The sequence below is a fragment of the Ambystoma mexicanum genome, chromosome 1p (genome assembly GCF_040938575.1).
Source record: "Ambystoma mexicanum isolate Mex_15411 chromosome 1p, UKY_AmexF1_1, whole genome shotgun sequence".
Classification (NCBI taxonomy): Eukaryota; Metazoa; Chordata; class Amphibia; order Caudata; family Ambystomatidae; genus Ambystoma; species Ambystoma mexicanum.
In genome coordinates, this window is record NC_090921.1 from 9,938,653 (window position 1) to 9,962,100 (window position 23,448).

The 23,448-nt window shown below is 46.6% G+C and overlaps 1 protein-coding gene across 1 annotated transcript in view; it reads right to left on the reverse strand.

Annotated features, from left to right (window-relative positions):
• Nucleotides 1-1,903: 1,903 nt before the first annotated feature.
• LOC138563791 (beta-1,3-galactosyltransferase 5-like) overlaps nucleotides 1,904-23,448 on the reverse strand; it is a 166,771-nt gene continuing 145,226 nt past the window's right edge. Inside the window, exon 3 of the mRNA XM_069642862.1 lies at nucleotides 1,904-8,301. Coding sequence (XP_069498963.1) covers nucleotides 7,841-8,301 — 461 coding nt within the window. The 3' untranslated portion in view covers nucleotides 1,904-7,840. The remainder of the gene's footprint in view (nucleotides 8,302-23,448) is intronic.

A 23,448-nucleotide genomic window follows, 5' to 3' on the forward strand; every position in this document is an offset into this window, starting at 1 on the left:
TAATTATTCAAATATACCTTTTAATTTGCAAAGCAAACCTACTTCTTGGCTCAGTGAGGTCAGGGGGGATTCAAAGAGAGGGGCGTTATATAAGGGTTCATCATCCAGATTTAAGAACTTTGACATCAAAAAAATATATAAATAAGGGCTTCCATTGGGCATTCCAGACTAGGCATTGACTTATTTGGAGTGCTGAGTTGAAATCACTTATAGCACTACAGGATGTACATGCATAAGTCACAACACACAGTGATGGACCCCATAGCCCCGGGCCCCACAACCCTCCAGTGGCCCTCAGGGCTAGGACAGTCAGTGCCTTTTAAGCTTCTCGTTCACTGTAGCTGTGTTCCCATCGTGCCTAGAAGCACTTGTGTACAGGCGTATTAGAAATGACTTATCATATCAGGTGCGCAGGCAAAGCGCCTAAAAGGCTGCAACTGATCAAGCACTAATTGGCTCAAATTAATGGTGCCCAATATGTCACCCTCCACACCACCACCACCACCACCAACTCAAATAACTCAATAGAAAGAAAAACGTTTTCATCCGGAAATTGTGAAACTTTAGGCTTTTATTAAATTGCACGTCCGATGAAAAACTTAGAATTTTGTACAAAAATATAGTTAAATAAATCTCCAGTACGTTCACCTTTTCGCTTTTATAAAATATTCGCGATCAATCATGCATTTATGTCTTTTTCTTTTTCTTTGCTGTACCTCATTGCACATGTGATATGTTCCCTAGTTGGGGAATTGCTGATCATTCCGGGAACCTCCCTCCCCCTTTTCTCAATGTACCTCCTTTCCTTTATACCACACATTGTGCAACGCCTAGAAACAGACTAAGCACTGGCAGTTCTCAAGAAGTAGAAAGAAATACCCATTGACCAAAAACTGGATATGTAATCCTGCAGAACATTGTATGCAGTGTATGATGCGGCACGGTCACCCTCTAAACATGGTACACGTACCCACTGTCGCCTCAATTAGGTACCAACATAGGGTTTTCTTTATTTAAGTGTACAAATGTTTGCCTTGGGTGCCAGCCCATAGGTCAAAATATTGAGCACTCCAATTAATCATTAAATGGCATCCAATATCAGTTTTTAGCTCGTGTCCCTGCAGTTTCAATGTTGCCAAATAAGGAAACAGAAGTACAGGGAAGAAAAGGATTTGCCCAGGATCACACATCATGGTTAACTGGGAAAGCCTTTCCTAGAATTCGGATATTTTAGCTTCAGAGCTAACAATTTTGTTTGGCGGTCTAAACCCTGCATGCAAAAGACTGACTTGGCGGTATACAGCCGCAAAGGTTGTCTAAACCCCTCAACCCCTGAACACAAGGTTGGTCTTTTTCCTCCTCCCTTCTTACCCCTGTCAATTGTGGGGAGGCAATTCCCTCTCTTCTCTGTCACGCCCCCATCCACTTAGGCAAGCCAATGCCCCTCTGGGCCCCCTAAAGGCATACGTACGGGATGGGGTCTTCTGTTTACTGCCTTCTGTATGTAGGCCTTTAGAGGGCACGAGCCAGACACATTTTCCTTGAGTGGGGCATTAACACAGAATCACTCCTTTAATGTGCACCTCTTTTAATGTTGGGATGTGACCTTGTTAATAGCTGATAAGACGTTTCGCTGCTGAGGTGCCTGATCATATAAAAATAACAAAGAGGAACTCCAAGATCCCCCGGGAACTTAAATGGAGCAGAAAACTGAAAACAGACAATGGGGTGTTCCCGTGTAGACTCAATTGATCAAATAGTTTATAGGCTACCAGCATTTACTGAACTGGTTTCTGTAAGGAATCAATCACATCATTTGGTAAAGATATGGTACCTGTCATGCTCTGCTGGTGCAATATATGCTTGTCGGTGCTTATACAACAGAATAGACAACTCTAAAGCATATGCAGACAAAGTTTTATTATATCAGTGACACTTAAAAATAATAAAGTCCGCAGAGGCATGACAAATATATACAAAACAACGAGGGAAAATAATGTTATGGTTAGAAATATCACATGCAATGTAACAAATATATAAAACACAGGAGATTGACTGGAGCTGGTATATTCCAGATAGACGTCATCACAATACTCAACAGAATACAAAAAGTGTAGTACAGAAAAATGAACTGAATTTGAACAACATAGCTCAATGTGGCACATATATCAGGACAGGCTAGGCTTGTCTGTAAAACGTCATGTGATGGCTTGATTAGAGTTAATTACTTCAGTCTCTTAAGAACAGATAGTCAACCAAAACGTTTATGCTGGCTTGATGCATTTCACAGCAGCTGGGTGCCTTGTTGCTTATAGAGGCAGCATTCTCCTATTGCAATCACTATACTTCTTCCAGCGCGTCTTCCCCACCACCTGGGTTTACTTCTAGTCTCCTTTTGCTTTCCATCAATGAATCCATTCACTTACCTGGGACCACGCTGCTTTAGAGTTGTCTATTCTGTTGTATTAGCACCGGCAAGCATATATTGCACCAGCAGAGCATGACAGGTACCATATCTTTACCAAATAATGTGATTGATTCCTTACAGCAACCAGTTCAGTAAACGCTGGTAGCCTATAAACTATTTGATCAATTGAGTCTACACGGGAACACCCCATTGCTTGTGATCATATAAAAAAAAAGCTGCCCTCATCTGTGGTTTAAGGGGACACCAGAAGCACTGGATTCCAATAGGCAAATCTATTTTGAGGGTTTCCTTATATCATCATTGGGAGCCCACGCTTTGAAAAATAACATGAAGCTTTGGAGAACAATGGTGCTTTCCCTGGAGAAACAACACTCCCCCTAGGGATGGGAATGAAATGACATGTCAAAAATTCGCCTTAGGAGATGCGAGTGAGCCAATCAGATTGGTTGAACCCAGGGTGGCGTCGCGAGTAAAAGATCAGAGTTCCAAATCAGCTCCAGCAATTAGACGTGCACCTCACTCGCCTGGACCACTCGCCCAGCTCGCCTCCACAGGCTACCGCAGCCCTTCTCTGCCTCTTGCTAAGCCTGGCCTGCTGGATGCCATTACTTCCAACGTATCAAGCAGCGGGTCTTCCCAGGTGCTCAGGGTTGAACATGGAAATGTCTCAGCCCATGTTGCAAGCCGCCTGATGGCTGGTTCCACTGGCCACCATCTTGCCCCACCCTCCTTCCCTATGCCATGTACCTGTTGGTTGCGGCAGCGCAGGCGGCAGCTTCTCAGCTTCTCCGGCCGCTATGGAAAGGGAAGAAGGCCTCCGTAAGGAGCCCCGCCTTCTCTTTCCATGGCGGCCATCTTAGCACAATATTTTCAGTCATTGAATGGAACACGCAAGGCGCCCAGTTAATTCATAAAAATACTTTTTTTTAGCTCCCCGGGTTACCGCTTTGGTAACCCGGGGTGCTAATCGCGTTACGCTCCCGCTCCAAGGGCTGAAATGGGGGGTAATGGCCGGGAGCCCTTGTTCGTTCCAGCCCTTGGAACGGGGGGCTTAACGCCACATGATTATCCGTCCGATTCCTGCCATGATCCCAGGCTACTCCATGTTCTTTCCAGTATGGTGGCTCACCTGAAATCCGGACCCAGCCTGCCACAATGTAGGCCACTGTTGGCCACTAAACTGCAGAGACTATGAATTCAGTGGCCACGTAGATGATCTGGAAAGCCATCCTCCAGGGTTGAGGTATGTCAACGGAGCCATGCAGTGTTTATTTATTTATTTATTTATTACATTTATATAGCGCGCAGGCAGCCCAAGGGCATTGTGGCACTGTTACTTGTAAGAGAACTTAGTTACAGGTACAGGTACAGTTGTGCCTTGGGTTACAGTGAGGCGTGATCCTGTGTTAAGCAATAGGGAGCAAGCGTTAAGCAGCGAACACAGGACTAATTACCTGGTTTTCTCAATTCACCACCCACGGGCGTCAACCAAAAGTGCAACATTAATAACTGGAAGATGCAGGTCAGATGCCTCTGTCAGCTCTTAATCCAAAAGCATTAATTATGATCCTGTGGGTGAGGCTTCTATCTATTTTAGAGATCATTTCAAGGAAGGCGTATTTAACAGTGGCATAATGCCAAGTAGAGTAGTAGGGCATATTTTCAGTAGTTTTGTTCAGTACTGCTCCCTTTACGCGGGCTCAAACGGTGCCACTGTGTTATCGACACAAACTCCAATGTTCTTCTTACACAACCAAGACGCTGGAGTCAGATTCAATTGTAGTGTTTGTTGCGCCTGCCGTTTGTTTACCGCAGCGCCTGAAGCCCGGGGCTCAAAAGGTTGCGCACAAGATCACACTGTGCTGTGCCCCGGCTTTCGGCGCCACTGCAGCCAGACTGACTATATGCGAGAGGTACAAAGCAGCCGCAGGGTGCCACGTAGAGGCTGCGGTTTGGAAGTGGAGACCCCCGTCATTAATGGGGACAGGGTCACGCACAAAAGGTCGCCACTTCGGGATTGCAACCTTATGTGCGTGACCTATAGACATAGAGCCGTTTGTGCACTCACTCGATGTCCTAGCAACAATACCACGCCTTAAACCTTCTGCTATTTAGTGCTCACAGCCAATATACATATATTTCCTACTTCGTGGTTGAGTGGGAGGTGCACAGCCAATTCAACAGAGGCACACGCGGAGAAGCGACCAAGGTCACTGGAAACTCTCCATGGTGACACTGTGTGTATTTTAAAGCACAATTGTCTCAGTAAGCTATTGGATTTCAACAACACACATAGGGATTAGGGTGTCACACAAAACGAGTGCAAAATGGTGCATTTTAAAAACATGTAGTACCAGTAATACATCTTTGCAGGGCTCTTTGGGGATTGCCACAATACCATCCAAACCCAGATATGGGCAGCTGTGCATGACTGCTAACAGGCGATGCCAGTTTCCACATGTCCAATAGATATTGCTGATCTGGGCAAGCACAATAAAAGATCTTCTCAGTGTTGACATTGTCAGTAATAGGTGCAACCAGAATAGGTGTAGACAGTGACCTACACAAGGATTCCCTGCATTGCCAGTTCTGGCGAGCCCAGTCAGTGGTATCTATGGTGTCCCGCCACGAGCCCAGTCAGTGGCATCTATGGTGTCCCGCCACGAGCCCAGTCAGTGGCATCTATGGTGTCCCGCCACAAGCCCAATCAGTGGCGTCTATGGTGTCCTGCCACAAGCCCAGTCAGTGGTATCTATGGTGTCCCGCCACAAGCCCAGTCAGTGGTATCTATGGTGTCCCGCCACAAGCCCAGTCAGTGGTATCTATAGTGTCCTGCCACAAGCCCAGTCAGTGGTATCTATGGTGTCCCGCCACAAGCCCAGTCAGTGGTATCTATGGTGTCCCGCCACAAGCCCAGTCAGTGGTATCTATGGTGTCCCGCCACAAGCCCAGTCAGTGGTATCTATGGTGTCCCGCCACAAGCTCAGTCAGTGGTATCTATGGTGTCCCGCCACAAGCCCGGTCAGTTGTATCTATGGTGTCCCGCCACAAGCCCAGTCAGTGGTATCCATGGTGTCCCACCACAAGCCCGGTCAGTGGTATCTATGGTGTCCCGCCACAAGCCCAGTCAGTGGTATCTATGGTGTCCCGCCACGAGCCCAGTCAGTGGTATCTATGGTGTCCCGCCACAAGCCCAGTCAGTGGTATCTATGGTGTCCCGCCACAAGCCCAGTCAGTGGTATCTATGGTGTCCCGCCACAAGCCCAGTAAGTGGTATCCATGGTGTCCCGCCACAAGCCCAGTCAGTGGTATCCATGGTGTCCCGCCACAAGCCCAATCAGTGGTATCCATGGTGCCCCGCCACAAGCCCAATCAGTGGTATCCATGGTGTCCCGCCACGAGTTCAGTCAGTTGTATCTATGGTGTCCCGCCACAAGCCCAATCAGTGGTATCCATGGTGTCCCGCCACAAGCCCAATCAGTGGTATCTATGGTGTTCCACCACAAGCCCAATCAGTGGTATCTATGGTTCCCCCCACAAGCCCAATCAGTGGTATCTATGGTGTCCCGCCACAAGCCCAGTCAGTGGTATCTATGGTGTCCCGCCACAAGCCCAATCAGTGGTATCTATGGTGTTCCGCCACGAGTCCAGTCAGTGGTATCTATGGTGTCCCGCCACAAGCCCAGTAAGTGGTATCCATGGTGTCCCTCCACAAGCCCAGTCAGTGGTATCTATGGTGTCCCGCCACAAGCCCAATCAGTGGTATCTATGGTGTCCTGCCACAAGCCCAATCAGTGCTATCTATGGTGTCCCGCCACGAGCCCAGTCAGTGATATCTATGGTGTTCCGCCACAAGCCCAGTCAGTGGTATCTATGGTGTCCCGCCACAAGCCCAGTCAGTGGTATCTATGGTGTCCCGCCACAAGCCCAATCAGTGGTATCTATGGTGTCCTGCCACAAGCCCAATCAGTGCTATCTATGGTGTCCCGCCACGAGCCCAGTCAGTGATATCTATGGTGTTCCGCCACAAGCCCAGTCAGTGGTATCTATGGTGTCCCGCCACAAGCCCAATCAGTGGTATCTATGGTGTCCTGCTATGAGCCCAATCAGTGCTATCTATGGTGTCCCGCCACAAGCCCAGTCAGTGGTGTCTATGGTGTCCTGCCACGAGCCCAATCAGTGCTATCTATGGTGTCCCACCAAGAGCCCAGTTAGTGGTATCTATGGTGTTCCGCCACAAGCCCAGTCAGTGGTGTCTATGGTGTCCCGCCACAAGCCCAGTCAGTGGTGTCTATGGTGTCCTGCCACGAGTCCAATCAGTGCTATCTATGGTGTCCCACCACGAGCCCAGTCAGTGGTATCTATGGTGTTCCACCACAAGCCCAATCAGTGGTATCTATGGTGTCCCGCCACAAGCCCAGTCAGTGGTATCTATGGTGTCCCGCCACAAGCCCAGTCAGTGGTATCTATGGTGTTCCGCCACAAGCCCAGTCAGTGGTGTCTATGGTGTCCCGCCACAAGCCCAGTAAGTGGTATCCATGGTGTCCCGCCACAAGCCCAGTCAGTGGTATCTATGGTGTCCCGCCACAAGCCCAATCAGTGGTATCTATGGTGTCCTGCCACAAGCCCAATCAGTGGTATCTATGGAGTCCCGGCACGAGCCTAGTCAGTGGTATCTATGGTGTCCCGCCACAAGCCCAGTCAGTGGTATCTATGGTGTCCTGCCACAAGCCCAATCAGTGGTATCTATGGAGTCCCGGCACGAGCCTAGTCAGTGGTATCTATGTTGTCTCACCACAAGCCCAATCAGTGGTATCTATGGTGTCACGCCACAAGCCCAGTAAGTGGTAGCTATGGTGTCCCGCCACACATAAGCCAACAAAGTCGTCAAAAAGTAAAATCTCCCCTATTACCCACCAAGAATGCAGAGAGGTGGCCAACAGACCTGGGCATTTAGCATCTCAATACTCTATCCCTGAGAAGAAACAGAGAAAGTTGAGCCCAGGTATGTCACTTGTGCTGGCTGGGAATCAGGGGCGGGCTCTGGCGATAGACTCCATGCCAGGCTCACAGACACACACAATGGGAGGCTCCATGGAAGCAGGTGGGATATGCAGCACACCACAGAAGGGTTCCCTTCCAGAGCCACAAATGAGGATCCAGCGGCAGAAGCAACTGCTGTATCAGGTGTGTACTCTTGCTTTTCAAAGCATGGTACGCACTGAACACCTGGGACACAGCGGAGCACAACCACCAATTGAATGATGGAGCCGCCTGTATGGCATGGTCTTCCCTGCCCAACATTACGTTACCGTCCCTTTCCACTGCATATGGCCTGAACCAACTAGATGTACAGCCTCCCCATCTGGTTGGTCACGTGACAGGAAGTAAACACAGCGTTTATTCATTGTATCACCGATTCCATTTGAATACAGGCTCACACTCTGCCTCCTCCATTTCAGTCCAGATTTTAACCAGTTGGTCTGGGGAAATGCCGTGGACAACTACCGCCGCCTTGTAGTGGCATGTGTCGTATTTCAAGCCAAAGACATAAAAGAGGGGGCTGTGCTGCAGTTCAATGCGGGCCACTAGCCCCAGCATCCCCAGGTAGACGTCATCCAGCGGATAGACGGGTAGTTCGGTCGAGGCTCGGTAGAGACTTGGCACAGTGGCCCCTGGCATTAGGAAGCCACCACCAGAAAGAAAGTTCGGATACTTGGGGAGTGGGAAAAGGGAGTGTGTGACCCCATACTTTCCACTGCGCACCACAACTGAGTGTCGCTGTAGGGCTCCATGTAGGCAGCATGATACGTTGGCAATGGTTCTTATGTACTTAACGATGACGCTCGGGTTGGCCAACTCATCGTCATCACCTGCAGAGGAGAAGAAAAAGTTTGTTAAATGTCAGGAATATTTTAAAGATTTAGAACATATTAACCTAACAAATGGCCTCGTGGAACTCATTACTTTTATTCTGATCCTTGTCCCTCACTTTCCCATTAAAATCTATCCTTTCATTTCATTCGCAATGGCTTCGATTTCAAACATTCCAAGAAAGCAAAGCAATCTATGACATAGCAGGAATGCAGATGTTCAGTATGGCTGCTGGTTTATAATTGTACTGATCATCCACCCAAAATCTACAACAGTTGAAGCTGTTATGCCACGCCTCTAGAATCTGCAACAGTGTAAGCTGCTAAACCACCCTTCACAATCTGCAACAACATAAGCTGCTATGCCACGCTTAAGCTTGCAACAGGTTAACCTACTACGCCACCAGAATCTGCAACAGCTTATGCTGCTATGCCACGCTTCAGGATCTTGCAACAGCTAAAGCTGCTACGCCATGCTTCAGAATCTGCAACAGCTTATGCTGCTATGCCACGCTTAAGCTTGCAACAGGTTAACCTACGACGCCACGCTTCAGAATCTGCAACAGCTTATGCTGCTATGCCACGCTTAAGCTTGCAACAGGTTAACCTACGACGCCACGCTTCAGAATCTGCAACAGCTTATGCTGCTATGCCACGCTTCAGGATCTTGCAACAGCTAAAGCTGCTACGTCATGCTTCAGGATCTTGCAACAGCTAAAGCTGCTACGCCATGCTTCAGAATCTGCAACAGCTTATGCTGCTATGCCACGCTACAGGATCTTGCAACAGCTAAAGCTGCTACGCCATGCTTCAGAATCTGCAAAAGCTTATGATTCTATGCCACGCATAAGATACCCTAGAATGGTCCCCATGATCAATGACTGACCTAAGAGGAGAGTGGGAGATTTCTTGGCAGACTCAAGCCAGTGATAGGCCACCTGGGCTGAGAATTGTCAGTCACACATCAGACTAGGCCTTACTCAGCAGTAATGGCCTTTCAGAGAGAGAGGCTTACCAGGAAACCACCTGCTTTCCCAATAGGCCATGAACATTGAATGTACCCTTTTAATCACACAAAGATATGTATTATGACAATTCCTGATCTACTTATGGTTTCACACTTTGGGGTGTTCCTTTTGAAGTTATGCCCTCCCGAAGCTGCGTTGTTTATTCCCCATGATAGGTGAGAAAGCCCAGACACATGCAGCATCCATTAACGGTGAGCATACAGGGTTGTACCAACTCCAAGCCTCAAGGGCCGTTTCCATGTGGGTTTTCAGGATACCCCTCATCAATGTTCATGAGATCATTTGCATACAATGATTCTAAATGCACATTTTTTCTCATAAAAATTAATGAGGGATATCCTGAAAATCTGTTAGGATCCTGGCCCTCGAGGACTGGAGTTGGACAAAGATAGGCCCCCCCACCGGTCTTCCGACTTCTCTTCCCAAAAACAAGAGCGAGAAAGGCAGAGGCAAGATGGGGACTATATGCTGGTGTAACCCACTAGCAAATCTGATGCTACATGGGGGTATGGAGAGCCATAGAATGAGAATGTTTAAATATCATGTACAAGACCTGCTAATAGTGGCGGGCTAGTGTTAGATGGTTTGAGTCTGCAATATTTTGAGTGAATCAGATGGTAAAGTGCCCAGAGTTTTTTGTTTGCGTGGGGGAGCAATTATAATGTTCTCGGATGTTCTTCTAGACAGCGCTTATCGGGCAATAGTCTCCGACTGGAGGCAAAGGAACTCCAATAAGAGCAGCACCACTGCCTAGAAGTGATGGCAAGGACTGGGATTGGCTATCCTGCCCTAGAAACGTCTATTACCTAAGGAGTTGACCCCTCAGGCTCTTCAGATTAGGGGTGAAGTTAGATTGCGGATAGCCGGGGGATCCATTGTTTGTCTCAGGCACCTATGCTAGTGGATGGGTAGGCAAGTGATGTGATCATACGTCCACTCTTGTGCCGCTATGTCCCTCTGGAGAGAGACTTAATGCAAAGGGCCATGTCTTGCTAGGGTAAGAAGTACACCGTTTCTGCACCTCTATGGAAGAAGGGTGCCTGGTTTGTTAATAATTCCTAATTTGGTAATAGGATTCCATGCGGGTGTGACGCGTCCTTCCTAATACAGGTTGGTGGGGAGGTGCCTAGCTAGGTTATGGAGAATCTGCTGTATAAGGGTGCTGTCCGTATGGTCTTATAGTGTCCTGTAAACTCACCTGCAATCTAATTCCGAATGCTTTAAAAGGAGGAAGAGAGTACTGGGACTAAAAGGAATTTGCCTTTGTGACTCCGTGGTCCGCAGGTCAGTGAATTGATTCATGATTCCCCTCACAGTCTAGCACGAAGCACTTAACAATTCTCCCAGTGAACAATGGGGGGGGACTATACGAGGTCATGAAGATGAGCATTATTTTAATACTTGGATTTTTCAATATTTTATTATCTTTTGAAAATTCTTAAGCAATACTCGGCAGGATAGCTCAGAGGCAACATGCTTGCATTGGGGTCGAGACAACACCGAGCACCACAGGTTCGATCCCTGGGTTAGAGCTTAGAAACCTCTGGGTATTAACCGTGTTACAAATAACCTATCATATCATATTATACGTCCCGAGTTTTGGGGGGGCATTACTGTTCAGGTAATGCCCCGGGGTGTAGGTCCGAGGACTTTAATGTTAGCCTGGGGCATTACAAGTCAGTACCAGCACAAAAAATTATTACTATCCTGGTAGAATGGGCCAGGATACTAATAGCAATACATTCTGAGTTAGGTGGGGCATTACCAGTTATGTGCAGGGGGTACATTTCTAAGGTGCATTTATATGTGGACTAGCAAATTCGTATTTGTGACCTTGTTTGAATAATTTAATTTAGTACCCACTTGGGGAGCGCAGGGAGGCAGGGAAAATGGCAGCCGCCTGCTTACGAGGAGGCTCGGAGCAGGGTCTTTACTCTTTGGTAAAGACTCCATTGTAAGCCTCATGATTGGCTGGCCATCTAGTACTAATACTAATTATTCAAACAATGTCACAAATGCCAATTTGCTAGTCTGTACATGAAGTCACCTTAGCTGGCTGATGTTGAGACCCATTGGAAAATGCAGGCCAGTCCAAAACATTGTTTTCCGATATAAGGTCTAGGGAATGAACAAAAATGGGCCTATTTCAACTTTAGTAAAATACAAACAGACCGAGTTGAAAGAGAGTTGCCTTAGAACTGTAATATTGCTAACTGTGTCCAATGGAGTCAAACAAAAAGAAACAGGTGGTGCTACAGATGTTGACTTTGTGTAAATTGTAAAAGACACCTTTGACAGATTTAAAACCGCAGCAGTGCACGTGGAAAGAAAAGATACATTTGAAATACAGCACATCTGGAAGATAAATATGAGGAATGATGCCTGGCATTTAAGAAATAAAGTCAAGTGACAGATTGCGTTATCAGGAATAAAGAGACTTAGTTTTCATTATAGAAAATCACAACATGCAAAGAGAATGGCCTATTTCGTTTTTTGTAAAAGTGAACACTGGTTTCCTATGTTAACTGTGGCCTATCTGTGTGCATAAGATTAATAATTAATCTACCCATGTTCTAATATAGTAGGAAAGAAAGATTGTATTTATGAACAGCAGGCCTAGGTGTGATACAAAATGTTACATGTGTCCGTTTAAAATGCTATTCTTTTAGAATTATATACGTAGCTGGTTTTCCCCATTGAACTGGAATCTCTGGACCTCTGAAACTTTGACCTCAAGATCTCTGGCTGAGGACCTCTAGGAGAAGAAGGTCTAGTTTTCAGTTTAAATGCTACAAAATACAGAGGAGTGGATCGGAATTGTGGAGGTGGCAGATAAGCCTGCCAGCATTAGTGACTTTACGGTCAGATCTCCCCATTAAATGTGCATTGGCTCCCAACAAAAAACCTTTGAAGCTCAGGAGGGGAGGGCATGATCACATGGGCCAGCCAGATGTCCTAATCAGGTCACAGAAGAGAAATGAAACCTAAGAAATAGTGGGGGCAGGCGTGAAACTCAGGGACACTTATGGTGCCTTGCCATTGACAAACATTGAGTACATTTTCTTGAATAAAAAGCGCATTTTGTGTTCCACTGAGCTCATCCTGGGTTCATATTAAAGTGAATCAGAAGCCTGTCAGGATCATGTCAAAACGTATTTTGGGTGATCGATAGGACTTACGAGAAAAATGATGATTCTAGCATTTTCATAAGTCTGGGGAACTGGAAAATTGGTGAGGTGATAGACTGAGAAATTAATGTTGGAAGAAAGCGTCATATTTGTAACTATTCTGGCGCTGCAGCAAATCACGAAAAAAGGTAGATCCGCCCAGGAAGGGCGTGCCGAAATAAAATTAGTATTTTCTGACCCACCATAAAATGTGGAATTCAAAAATATATAGATTAATGCTGTTATCCGAAAGATTAAGGTAGTTGCCGCGTTGGCAGATTTTCAGAACCCAAAAGCTTTAAACTACCTGTCACTTTGAAATGATGTATTTTTCCTCCTACCTCAGCTTCCATAACCCATAAACCCCAACTTGTGGTCCTATCAGCAGCCAGTGGGTGTCTTGGCTGGAGATGAACGGAGAGAGCTAGCCAATCTTTATCATTGGAATTATGACAATATGTAGGTGTTATCAGCCCTATATCATGGAAATTTCCAATCTAAGAAAGGGCGTGCAAGAAAACATCTAGGGAGAGAGACCAGGAGAGCTGCCTAATCCATCAGGGCACCACCTTGTCAGGGGAACAAAGCTAAACCAAGACCTACTGAGAAGGAGGGAGAAAAGGAGAGCCAGGGACTTTACTTGGAAACCTAGGAGCCCTATCTGAGAGAGGCATGTGGCTGGGGGGTCCTGGTTCATGGATAGAGGCTTCAGGTGTGAGCTGCCTGCCTGAAAGAGGGTCCTATGATCTGGAGGGCCTCCTGCGTTAAGAACAGATCTCCCATCTGAGTAGCTATATCACAAAGCTATCAATTGTGTGGGAAGCTACCTGCCTGAATACCTTTCCCTTAGTGGGTGAAGGTGGGGGGGATTAAAACCGGGTAGGCCCTGTCCATATTGAACTAAAAAGTTAACTCAATGAATCCTCTATAGAGAACACCCTATCTAGTTACCTTGAATTGTGTTGGAATCTGTCTGTTTAACACTCATCTTTGCATTGGTGTGTGCTCGCCACGTGGGAGGGGGCGAGGGGGAGCGTGTATACCCTTAGCACAATTAAATAAAAATATAATTTAATTTGTTCCCATAGGGTCATTTATCACGGGGGGATTTCTTTTTCAAAATTCGAAATGGACAAAGGATTATCCCAGTGCACTGCAAATGACTCTAGTCTGTAATGTTATTGGGTAACCCTGCTGTTCAATTGAATTCGCTAGTGTCCCCAAAACAAAAATCCCAACACCTTGCATTACCTTTGAAAACAAATTGTGCAAAACAAATTTCCTTTTGAGTCCATACTAGAATCCCAAAGCCTTGCAGTTTCATTGTAGGAGTGGTGCAAAGCAGAATTCCCCATTTATTCCCTTGCATCCCAAATCAGAATTCCAAAACATGGCATTTTACCTAAATAAAAAGCCCTAAATTATTTTCCATTGTGTTCCCACTCCCTGATCAGAGGGGTCATATCTAATTGATGCCTGGAGAGTGGGGGTTCCTGGGGGAAAGGAGTTTTGTGCCAAACTAAGCAATCATTGGTGTTTTGTATTTTTCCTATTGGTTAATTTCCAAGAAATTAGATGTAAATTTTGACTGCAAACTTCAACATTTTACCTGCGCCTTATAGCAACTGAAAGTCCTTTAAATCTATGTTAGTCAATTGGTGCAAGAAATTTGAATTTGTGATATTGTGTAGTACCACAGTTTTGGTGGATGATGTTTTGGTGATTGCCTAATTTGTAAAGCGTTTTGTTGTGTGCTACCTGGCTCGGGGAGTGGAGCGGGGGGGACTCCATGAGTTGAGAGTGACCATCTAATAAACCGTGAAAGAAATGAAAATGGATATACAATAGTCAGAGTAAACGGATACACAAATTCGGTCCACACCACCATCTTATGTCTCCCAGCTCTTGAGAAAGTTTTCACATTGGCGAACTGATGACAATTGTTCAGAGTTCCATATATTTTCCCTGCCTTCCTTTTGGCTGTTGGTGACGGATCTTAACACTATTTTCAAGTAAATTGTTGTTGATCACTGTTGAAGCACACGTGAAAAGGTACCACAACACGTTCATCACTGAAAGGGCACCAATCGTCATACAGGTCGGTGTTCAAATCCCTTTCCCGAGATCAAAATGGGACAAATGAGTAAGTTAAGCACCAGAGTAACAAACCTCTCTGTTGAAGGAGATGCAGCTCTCAAGGAATATTGACAAAAGCTCTTTCTTCGGCATGCAATGACATGTAGCAAAGGACGATAACCTAAATACCTGCCACCGCTGTAGTGAGAATACAGTAAATTACTATGGCTCCACCTTCTGTAGGTTTATTATTGACAGAATCAACTGGAAAGGATTTGTTTTCGTTTACTGCTTGACTATGGCCAATACATGCTAGATTTAATGCCTAGTTGGCAGGATAAAATGTTAGTGCATTCTTTTGAGGAACACCGAGAGTACCACAAAATCATAGTGTCAAAAGCATCAAGAATTTATTTTCTTGACAGTGTTGAAGGCCTCCGTCAAAGGAATGGTTCCAGAGTAACATATCACACAGAGCTTTGCCAAGGACAAGGAGCCATCATGTCTTATTCTGACTTCGACCTGCAGGACTTTTTTCACCCCAAGTTAACAATGAAACCAACCCTTCCTTCGAATCTATTGGTTGTATAGCAACTTGCCCCGTGCCAGCTTCAGAGCCAGTGTCAGAGCCAGCCACCAACTTGTGCCGTGTAGGCTAAAGCTCTCCCAAATTGAGGAACTTGCCACTCTGCAAGGACGCTCAGACCGGGGCACAAACATAAATCATTAAAAGGCAGTAGCAACAAGCCAATAAACCTTTAGTGGCAGAGGTCAGAAGCCTGCCTGGCTCTTTTCAATATAAAGCCATCATGAAGCCAAAGGGTTAACAGCTCTGCTCAGCTTGCAGAGGTCTCACACCTCCCAACTTTAAGCATCTCGCAGGGAAACTAAATATCCTCAATATTGGGGTGCACTGTGGATGTAATGGACCAAAGAAAGGGACAAAAGTAAACAGTATTTACCTCAGAGGTGAAACCCGATAAGACCACCCAAAGCGCTAATACGCCTACTGCAGAGTTCTACGTGTAAACTGTAGTGACCTCACATCACCCAAAGAAGGGGGCCTGTTACCTTCCCAGCACAAGTAACTTATCAACACTCCCCCCTATGCTTCACTTTTTTCTTTCATTGTTTCCCAGGTCATCTGGGAGAGGAGCGGCAGCTTGTGCACGAGGGCCACGAAGGCCATAGTGCATAAAGCAAAGGCACAATTGATAGGAGACGTGCAGGCACTTGGAAGGGCATTGAGTAAAGGGTGATGGCTCATCTCGCTTTTAAAAACTTTCCTCAACCCACCACAGTATTTGTTTTAGTTTTTTTTAATTTCATATAGTTTATACAAACTTTTGAAATACAAAATTAGCACAGTTCTCACAAAATCCCTACTCTAAAATAGCATTTTGTCATATACTCATAAAAAACAATAATAAAAACAAAGAAGAATTCTCTGGATGGTAGATGGAGACATTCATATCAGAGACTTATATTCTGACCATCAGTTATCTTTCACTGTTCAAATTGGGGGGCACCAGCTCCAACATCAACTGCAGTTGATCTAAAAATGTTGTTATTGCCAACATCAATGGTTTGCTCTCACAGTTGTGTAGTTGGGACCATCATTCCTCATCGCAGTAGGTCAAATGCTTATCCATCTCCTTCCTTAAGCATTTCTCTCGTTGTTCACACAATTTGCTGCAGCGAAGGACTAGATGTTTTAATCTGCAGATTGTATTTCCTGGGGAGATCATCCTCCGATTTTTCGGAATTTCTTTAGTTTTGAATATATTAAGGCGGAATTTTAGATACAGTCTTCTAAGACGTTCGCATGGTGCAATGGTCAGATATTTTGATAGCGTATTAACACTTCTAGCTTCTGTTGGTGAGTTTCTCATAGATTTATGCGTAGATCTTCGTTCGCCAGTTTCTATCCAGTCAAGCTCCAGCAACTTCCTTTTGACTGCATCTGGGTTATTCCATAATGTATATTCGTCAGTATTTAGCTGATTTAGAATGACCTTACTTTATTGTCTCCATTCCGACAGAGCTGTTTTTCTTGGCAGTTTTTTTTCTGACTGGGGCAAGAGAAAACTTTCCGTATTTTTTTTGTACGAATACTCTATATTACAGCTTTTTCAAACGATCCCAGCTCTCAGAGCCTTAAAAGCTCGCAGATTGACCAAGTAGAAATCATTGCCGATATGAACCAAAAGTTTGTTCTGCTGCATATCGGAGACAAGAAGGATGTGCAAACAATAATGATGTGTGAAAGACAGCTGCTCGATACAGCAGCTGTCTTTCACACATCATTTGAACTTCTTATGTCATTTGGAGCATTTGGGGCTCCTTCTTCCGGAATAATTCGTTTGGGAGCTACACTTATGGGAGTTCCTTTATTGGTGCTCGACTTGTATTCCATTTGCTGCGCAATTTTCCCTCGTTTCTCTTCAAGTGTTAAAAACCTTCGCGTTTCTGCCACTGTCGCATTTTTGTTGAGATTTTTGGGTTGTACTTTTGGCAGCGACATAGGCCAAGAAATTACTCTTTTTTCGGTTCTAATCTCTTCTTTTTTATGGACACACTTCTGTGAGGGACATTGGGCCTCATTCCGAGTATGGCGGTAAGGGATACCGGTCACCGTTAATGAGACCGGTGCCGGTAATCCCTTACCACCACATTCCGAGTTCCCTTTGCGCCTTCGTCCTTAACGCCTGCTTTTAGCAGGCGTTAGGGGACGAGGGCGCAAAGGGGCTTTTTAGCTAATAACGGTGACCGTAAAGTACGGTCACCGTTATTTGCAATTTCCCCATTCCCATTGAGTCCTATGGGGGCTCATTTGGGAATGGGGAAGAGCCCTGGGGAATGGGAAATTACCGCCCTGGTCAACTCGGAATAGGGCGGTAATTTCCCATTCCACCAGGGCGGTGCCGGTACGGGTCCGGTGCCTAGCAAGGCGCAACTACCGCCATTGGTTAGCGCCGGACTCGGATTGAGGCCCATTGTGATGGATCCGAGTCGTCTACACACTTCGAATGACTCGATTTAGCATCGCTCGGGCTCTTGCCAGCGCCATAGTTCTCAGCGTCTGTTTCATCTTCTATCGGACTATTATAAGTTGATAAATTTAGTAGTTCCTCGGGGGAGTCTTCATCATCTTCAACCACTATTGGGTCTCTGTTCTCATTTGAGACGTTACCTGGGTTTAAGGTTGTTTCATTTTGGACCATTGCATCAGACTCTACTGCACCTTCGTTGTTTTTCTTTTTCGTTTGCTCCGTGTTGTTTACTGTAATGTTGAGAGCTTTGATGTTTCTGAAAAAGTTTGCAGTGTTTCTTGAATTTTTATTCTTTTGTGGTTGTAAGTTTTTAGACTTTTTTTTGCATTTACCTTGTTTTATTTCTAAAGCAGGATCTTTGTTTGCTTTTAGAAGACCTGGTTGTCCTTTTGGTCATTGTCTTTGTTCTTCGGCGCTTGGGGCATTGAATCATTCTCCAGTCCCCCATTTTGGGAGTGCTCTTCTTTTGTTCAGAAGGCCCATCCATCTTCTGTCACAGGTTGATTTGTTACCTTATCTTCTATTACCATCAGGTCATCTGAGGATTCCTCAATTACTGTTGGTTTAGACAGAGAACAGGACTCCTTTGAACTCTGTATCGGAGAAACCTCTGTTTTTTCATCCACTTTGCCGTGCTCATTTTATCATCCATACTAATTGTCAGCTCTTTGTCATATCGACAATTCTGATGTAAATTTTTCTTGTGTAGCTCCATCGTTTCTTCGAGCTATGGATTGTTATTTTTTTTACTATCGGAATGTCCGATTGTGTCCAGATTTATCACGGTTTCCTTGGATGCACAATTTTTGTTGCACAAAATTTTTCAGTCAAATTTTCTAGAGGGTTCTCGCTCTTTTTGTAGTATGAGGAGTGCATGTTTCGTTACTTCAGCTAGGAGTCTCTTATCTTCCGAGTGTTTCTTAGGGATTCCTTTAGTGCTAGCGATATATCGTTGCCTCTTCTCGACGTAGCAATCTGTGATGTCATTTCCATCAAATCAACCCCTAGTTTTACAATTTTTGAGTGAAGAAGTGCAACCAAGGTTGTTTGATCTCGAAGATTCTCATTTAGGTTTTCATATAGCTTTAGTAATGGAGCAACGGCTATTGTGGTGGCCGACATCAAAATTGGGCTTAATTTTGCAATTGTTTTCTCAACAAGGGTTGGTGAAACTTTTTTTTTTTATTAGCATTTCAAATAACAACATTAACAGCACAGAACCCGTACCCCACTCCCACCCCTCCCACCCCCCCGGCGCACTTGAGAAGGTAGCTTTAAAGAGCATTTAGGGTAAGCAGGACCGCAAAACCATTGTTATATAAACAACCCAGCCGGTTTGTCCATCACATCCGTGAGGGTGTTATGGCCAGTTCTTACAGTCTAATAGATCCGGTGTCAGGGATCAAGTGGAGACCTCACTACAAAGTCAGACACCATGAGGGGAACCCCATGTAACAGGAGGCACAGAATCATCCCTCCCCGGTTGATTGAGAAGGTACACCAAATATGGGTCCCATGTCCGACTGCTACAATGGTGTCCACCTCTCAACGCCCCCAACGCATCTCCATATCATTACAGTACAATATGTCCTCCGACCATTTTTCAACCGTCGGGCTTCGCTTTTGCCCCCACGACATGGCCACCCGGCGTTTAGCCAAGATCAAGAGGAGACCCACTAGTTTCCTAGTCTCTTTGGGTATCTGTTCCGTATATCCCAGCAGGGCCACAACAGGATCCATCGCTACTCGCTGCCCTACAATGTCCCCGATTACCTCAAACACCTGCTGCCAAAAGTGCTCCAACTCCACACACTCCCAGGCCACATGTAGAAACCCCGCCATCTCTTGACCACACCGGAGGCAAGCCCCCGATCTCTGGAGGAAATAGCGTTGTAGCTGAGCTGGGGAGTAATAACCCTGATGCAAAAACTTGAAATGGATCAACTTATAATTCGAATTAACCGCCCCATTCCTGGTCATCATACAACAGTACTCCCAGACATTAACTGGTATTTCCTGCCCTAAGGACTTTTCCCACAGCCCCTTTGAGGATTTTCCAATGCTAGACCTGCCCCTCTGTGCCAAGCCATACAGTTCGGAGAGTATATGTCTCCCTATGTCCCCCCCTATCACCCTACCAAGCACCACAGCCACCTCCGGAGGTTCGGGAAAGGTTGGAAACAGCCTCTGTAACGACACCCTCAGTCTATAATATATAAACACATCCAGCGCTGACAAGACTCCCCTTTCCTTCAGTTGATCAATAGAGACAAACCTCCCCTCAGGGAACAGCTCTCCCATGTAGTGACACCCAGCCGCTTCAGCATAGCCACATACCTCTCCTCACTGGTCAGGGGAATCCCAGGGACAAACAATGGCGGGAGTTTTGGTGACTATAGAAGACCCCCATTGGGAGCTCTCTCCAATATCACCCAGGCCCAGCATGTCAGCTCCAACAAATTCCGAGGGTTCCGAAAACGACTCGGGGCAGTCAGAATGACCGACCTCAACAGTCCTGGGGATGCAATAGATCTCTCTATCTCCACGTGTCTATGTTCCGCTGCCATTCCGTACCAGTATCGAAGATAGCTGGCCTGCGCCACCTTATAATATAACTCAAAATCAGGAAGAGCCAACCCTCCCTCATGAACTGGTGCCGTGTACTTCTCCCAAGAGATCCGAGCTTTCTTGCCCACCCAAATGAACTGCAGTACTGATGCCCGAAGGTCCCGAAAATATTTCAGGGGCACCTTTATAGGTACATTCAAAAACACGTACAAAAATTTGGGAAGAACAGTCATTTTAACCACCGAGACCCTACCGTACAGGTTAAGCAGGAGCGAGGTCCAACTCGCCATTGCCCGTTTAGTTGAGTCCAGAGCCTCTACATAGTTCCTAGCATATACCACCCTTTCCTCCCTTGCCACCGTAACCCCCAAATAACAAGTGCTGTGCAGATCCCACTGGAATCCCCAGTTGTCTCGAAAGTGGGACACCCCCCCCGTCAACGGGAACATTACTGACTTACGGGTATTTATGTGCAGCCCCGAGATCTCACCGAAGCGCTGTAGATCCGACATAATCGGGTCAAGATTAACTTCAGGATGGCGGATGAACAGGACCATATCGTCCGTGTATAACGATATAATCACCTTGTGGGTATGCAGCTGAACTCCGCGTTGCAAATGAAACTCCCGAGCCCACTCCGCCCATGGCTTTATCGCCAGTGCGAAGAGCAAAGGGGATAGCGGACAGCCCTGACGTGTTCCTCGCTCAAGCGACAATACCCTGGAGCTCCGCCCATTCACTCTCACCCTAGCTACCGGATCAGTATATAGAAGGGACACCAGGGATATAAAGAACCCGCCCAGACCCAGCCTTCGTAAGACAGTAAATAGAAACTGCCATTCAACAGAATCAAATGCCTTGGCAGCATCCAACAAAACCGCCACCACCGGGTCCTCCTCCGGCAACGCCGACATCAGGCCAAACATTCTCCGCAACCCAAAAGAGGTCGACCGACCTGGGATAAATACGCCTGGTCCGCCCTCACCAAAGTAGGCATCAGTGGCGCTCTCCGTTTCGCTATAACCTTCGCCAAGATCTTATTATCCAGATTAAGAAGCGAAATTGGGCGGTATGAGGAGCAGTCCCCTTCTGGCTTCCCAGGCTTTAAAAGTACGACCACTACGGCTTCCCTAAGTGTGTCAGGTAGGCACCCCATCAACAACAGGCACGGAGCCAGCCTCTCTGCATAGCACTTATAAAATTCGGCTATGAAGCCGTCAGGACCTGGAGATTTCCCGCCAGGTAAAGATTTAATAGCGTCCACCACTTCCTCCAGCATCACAGGCCCATTCAGCCCTTCCCTCTGCTCTTCTGTACACCAGTATAACCCCACCTCATCGAGGAACGCCTCTAACTCGGCTCGCGTCACCGTTAATTGTGATGAGTACAAGGGGCCATAGAACTCTTCAAATTCATGCGTAATGCCCTCATCATCATAATGATCGACACCATTCCCATCTGTAATCATTATCACCCTACTATCCCGCCCTCTCAGTCTAGTTAACTTAGCAAGTGACCGACCAGGGGCCAGACCCTCACCATATTTCCGAGGAGCTACTTTATCCCACATATATTTAACCTCCCTCTGCGCTAGTGCCTGATACTCCTGTAGTTTCTGTTTGATGGCACCCTGCTGAGTCCGATCCGGAACGGGAGCCTCCTCTTGTAGCACCCGTAATACCTCCTCCATATCGGCCAGAGCTTTATGCAGCTTTTTCAGGATTCCCACCTCTTTAGCTATACATTCACCCCTAATCACGCACTTAAATCCCTCCCACAGGACTCCAGCAGAGCACACCGACCCATCATTGACCTCAAAGTATGCATCTATGGCCTTCGACAGTTCTTCCTTAAAGAGCTCATTTGTAAGCGCCTCACTTTTAAACCTCCAGGGAGGCCTCACCTCATCCCGACCCTCCAAACGGATTGACAACAAAACGGGAGCATGGTCTGATAAAGTGCGGGCCAAAATACCCACCCCAGCGGACCGACCCATAATTGCCCGAGATACAAGGAAATAATCTAGTCGAGCCGCAGAGCCATGCGGCGCCGAGTAATGCGTGAATTGTCTCACTCCAGGATGTCTCACCCTCCAGATGTCCTCAATATCCCACATTGGGCACATACCCCGTAGTTTCGTGGAGGTCTTATTGCTCGAGCGCACTGCACTCCCCACCCTGTCCAGGGATGCATCCAATAAGGCATTAAAGTCCCCAGCCCAGATAATCTCTCCCTCAGGAAGTGCCCCCAGTTGCCGCTCCAGCCAGTCCAGAGATTCTGTGGCATCCTGGTTAGGACCATAATAACAAATCATTGTATATAACCTCCCTTGGATAACTCCCTGCACTATCAAAGTCCTACCCTCTGAATCTTTCGCCGCCCTGAACAACCGGAACCCCACCGACTTATGCACCAGGATACCTACACCTCTGGAATAGGAGGAGTAAGAAGAAAAATATCTATGGCACCCCCAGTGTTTCCCAAATTTAGATTCTGCTTCCGGTGTCAAATGAGTCTCCTGAAGGAAGGCCACCCAATTCTATGACGTTCCAAATATTGCAAGACCTTCCGACATTTGGGCAAATTGTTAAGACCCCTGACATTCCAGGTCATAAAATGTACTGTCGCCATCTGCAGAAGACAACCCGCACCCTCCCCCTGCTCTGACAACCCCCCCTGCTCCCCAGACTCTCAAAGCGCCCCATTGGTTCTCCCTGTCCCCCCTCCCGCCACCCCATTCTACTGAAAACCCCCCAACTCGTCAGTGATCGCTCCCACCCCCCAACACACCTACCCGCCCTCCCCAATGAAAACTCAACCCCCCACCCTCGCTGGAACCCCCAACTCTCCAGCACCCCAACTTCCACCCACTCATACATAAACAGCGTACGCTCAGGGGGCAGCTACGAGCCCAACCTCCCCACGCACCACCACGGGATAGGTGTCTCTGCTCTCGACACTACGTTAAACTGCTGAGAGCGGCAGCAACAGCACCAAGTTTCCCATGCTCAAGGATGTCAGGCATCCCCCCTCTGCGATCCATGAGACTTCGGCAGCATGTCAAGAAAAGAGGAGGCCTCCTCCGGAGATTGGAAAAACAGGGACTTCCCTTCGTACACCACCCGTAGCTTGGCAGGGAACAACATTGCATATTGCAGACCTTTGTCCCTCAGCCTTTTCTTTACTTCCATAAAGGATTTCCTGGCCACCTGCACTTTATCCGAGAAATCTGGAAAGAACTTAATTACATACCCC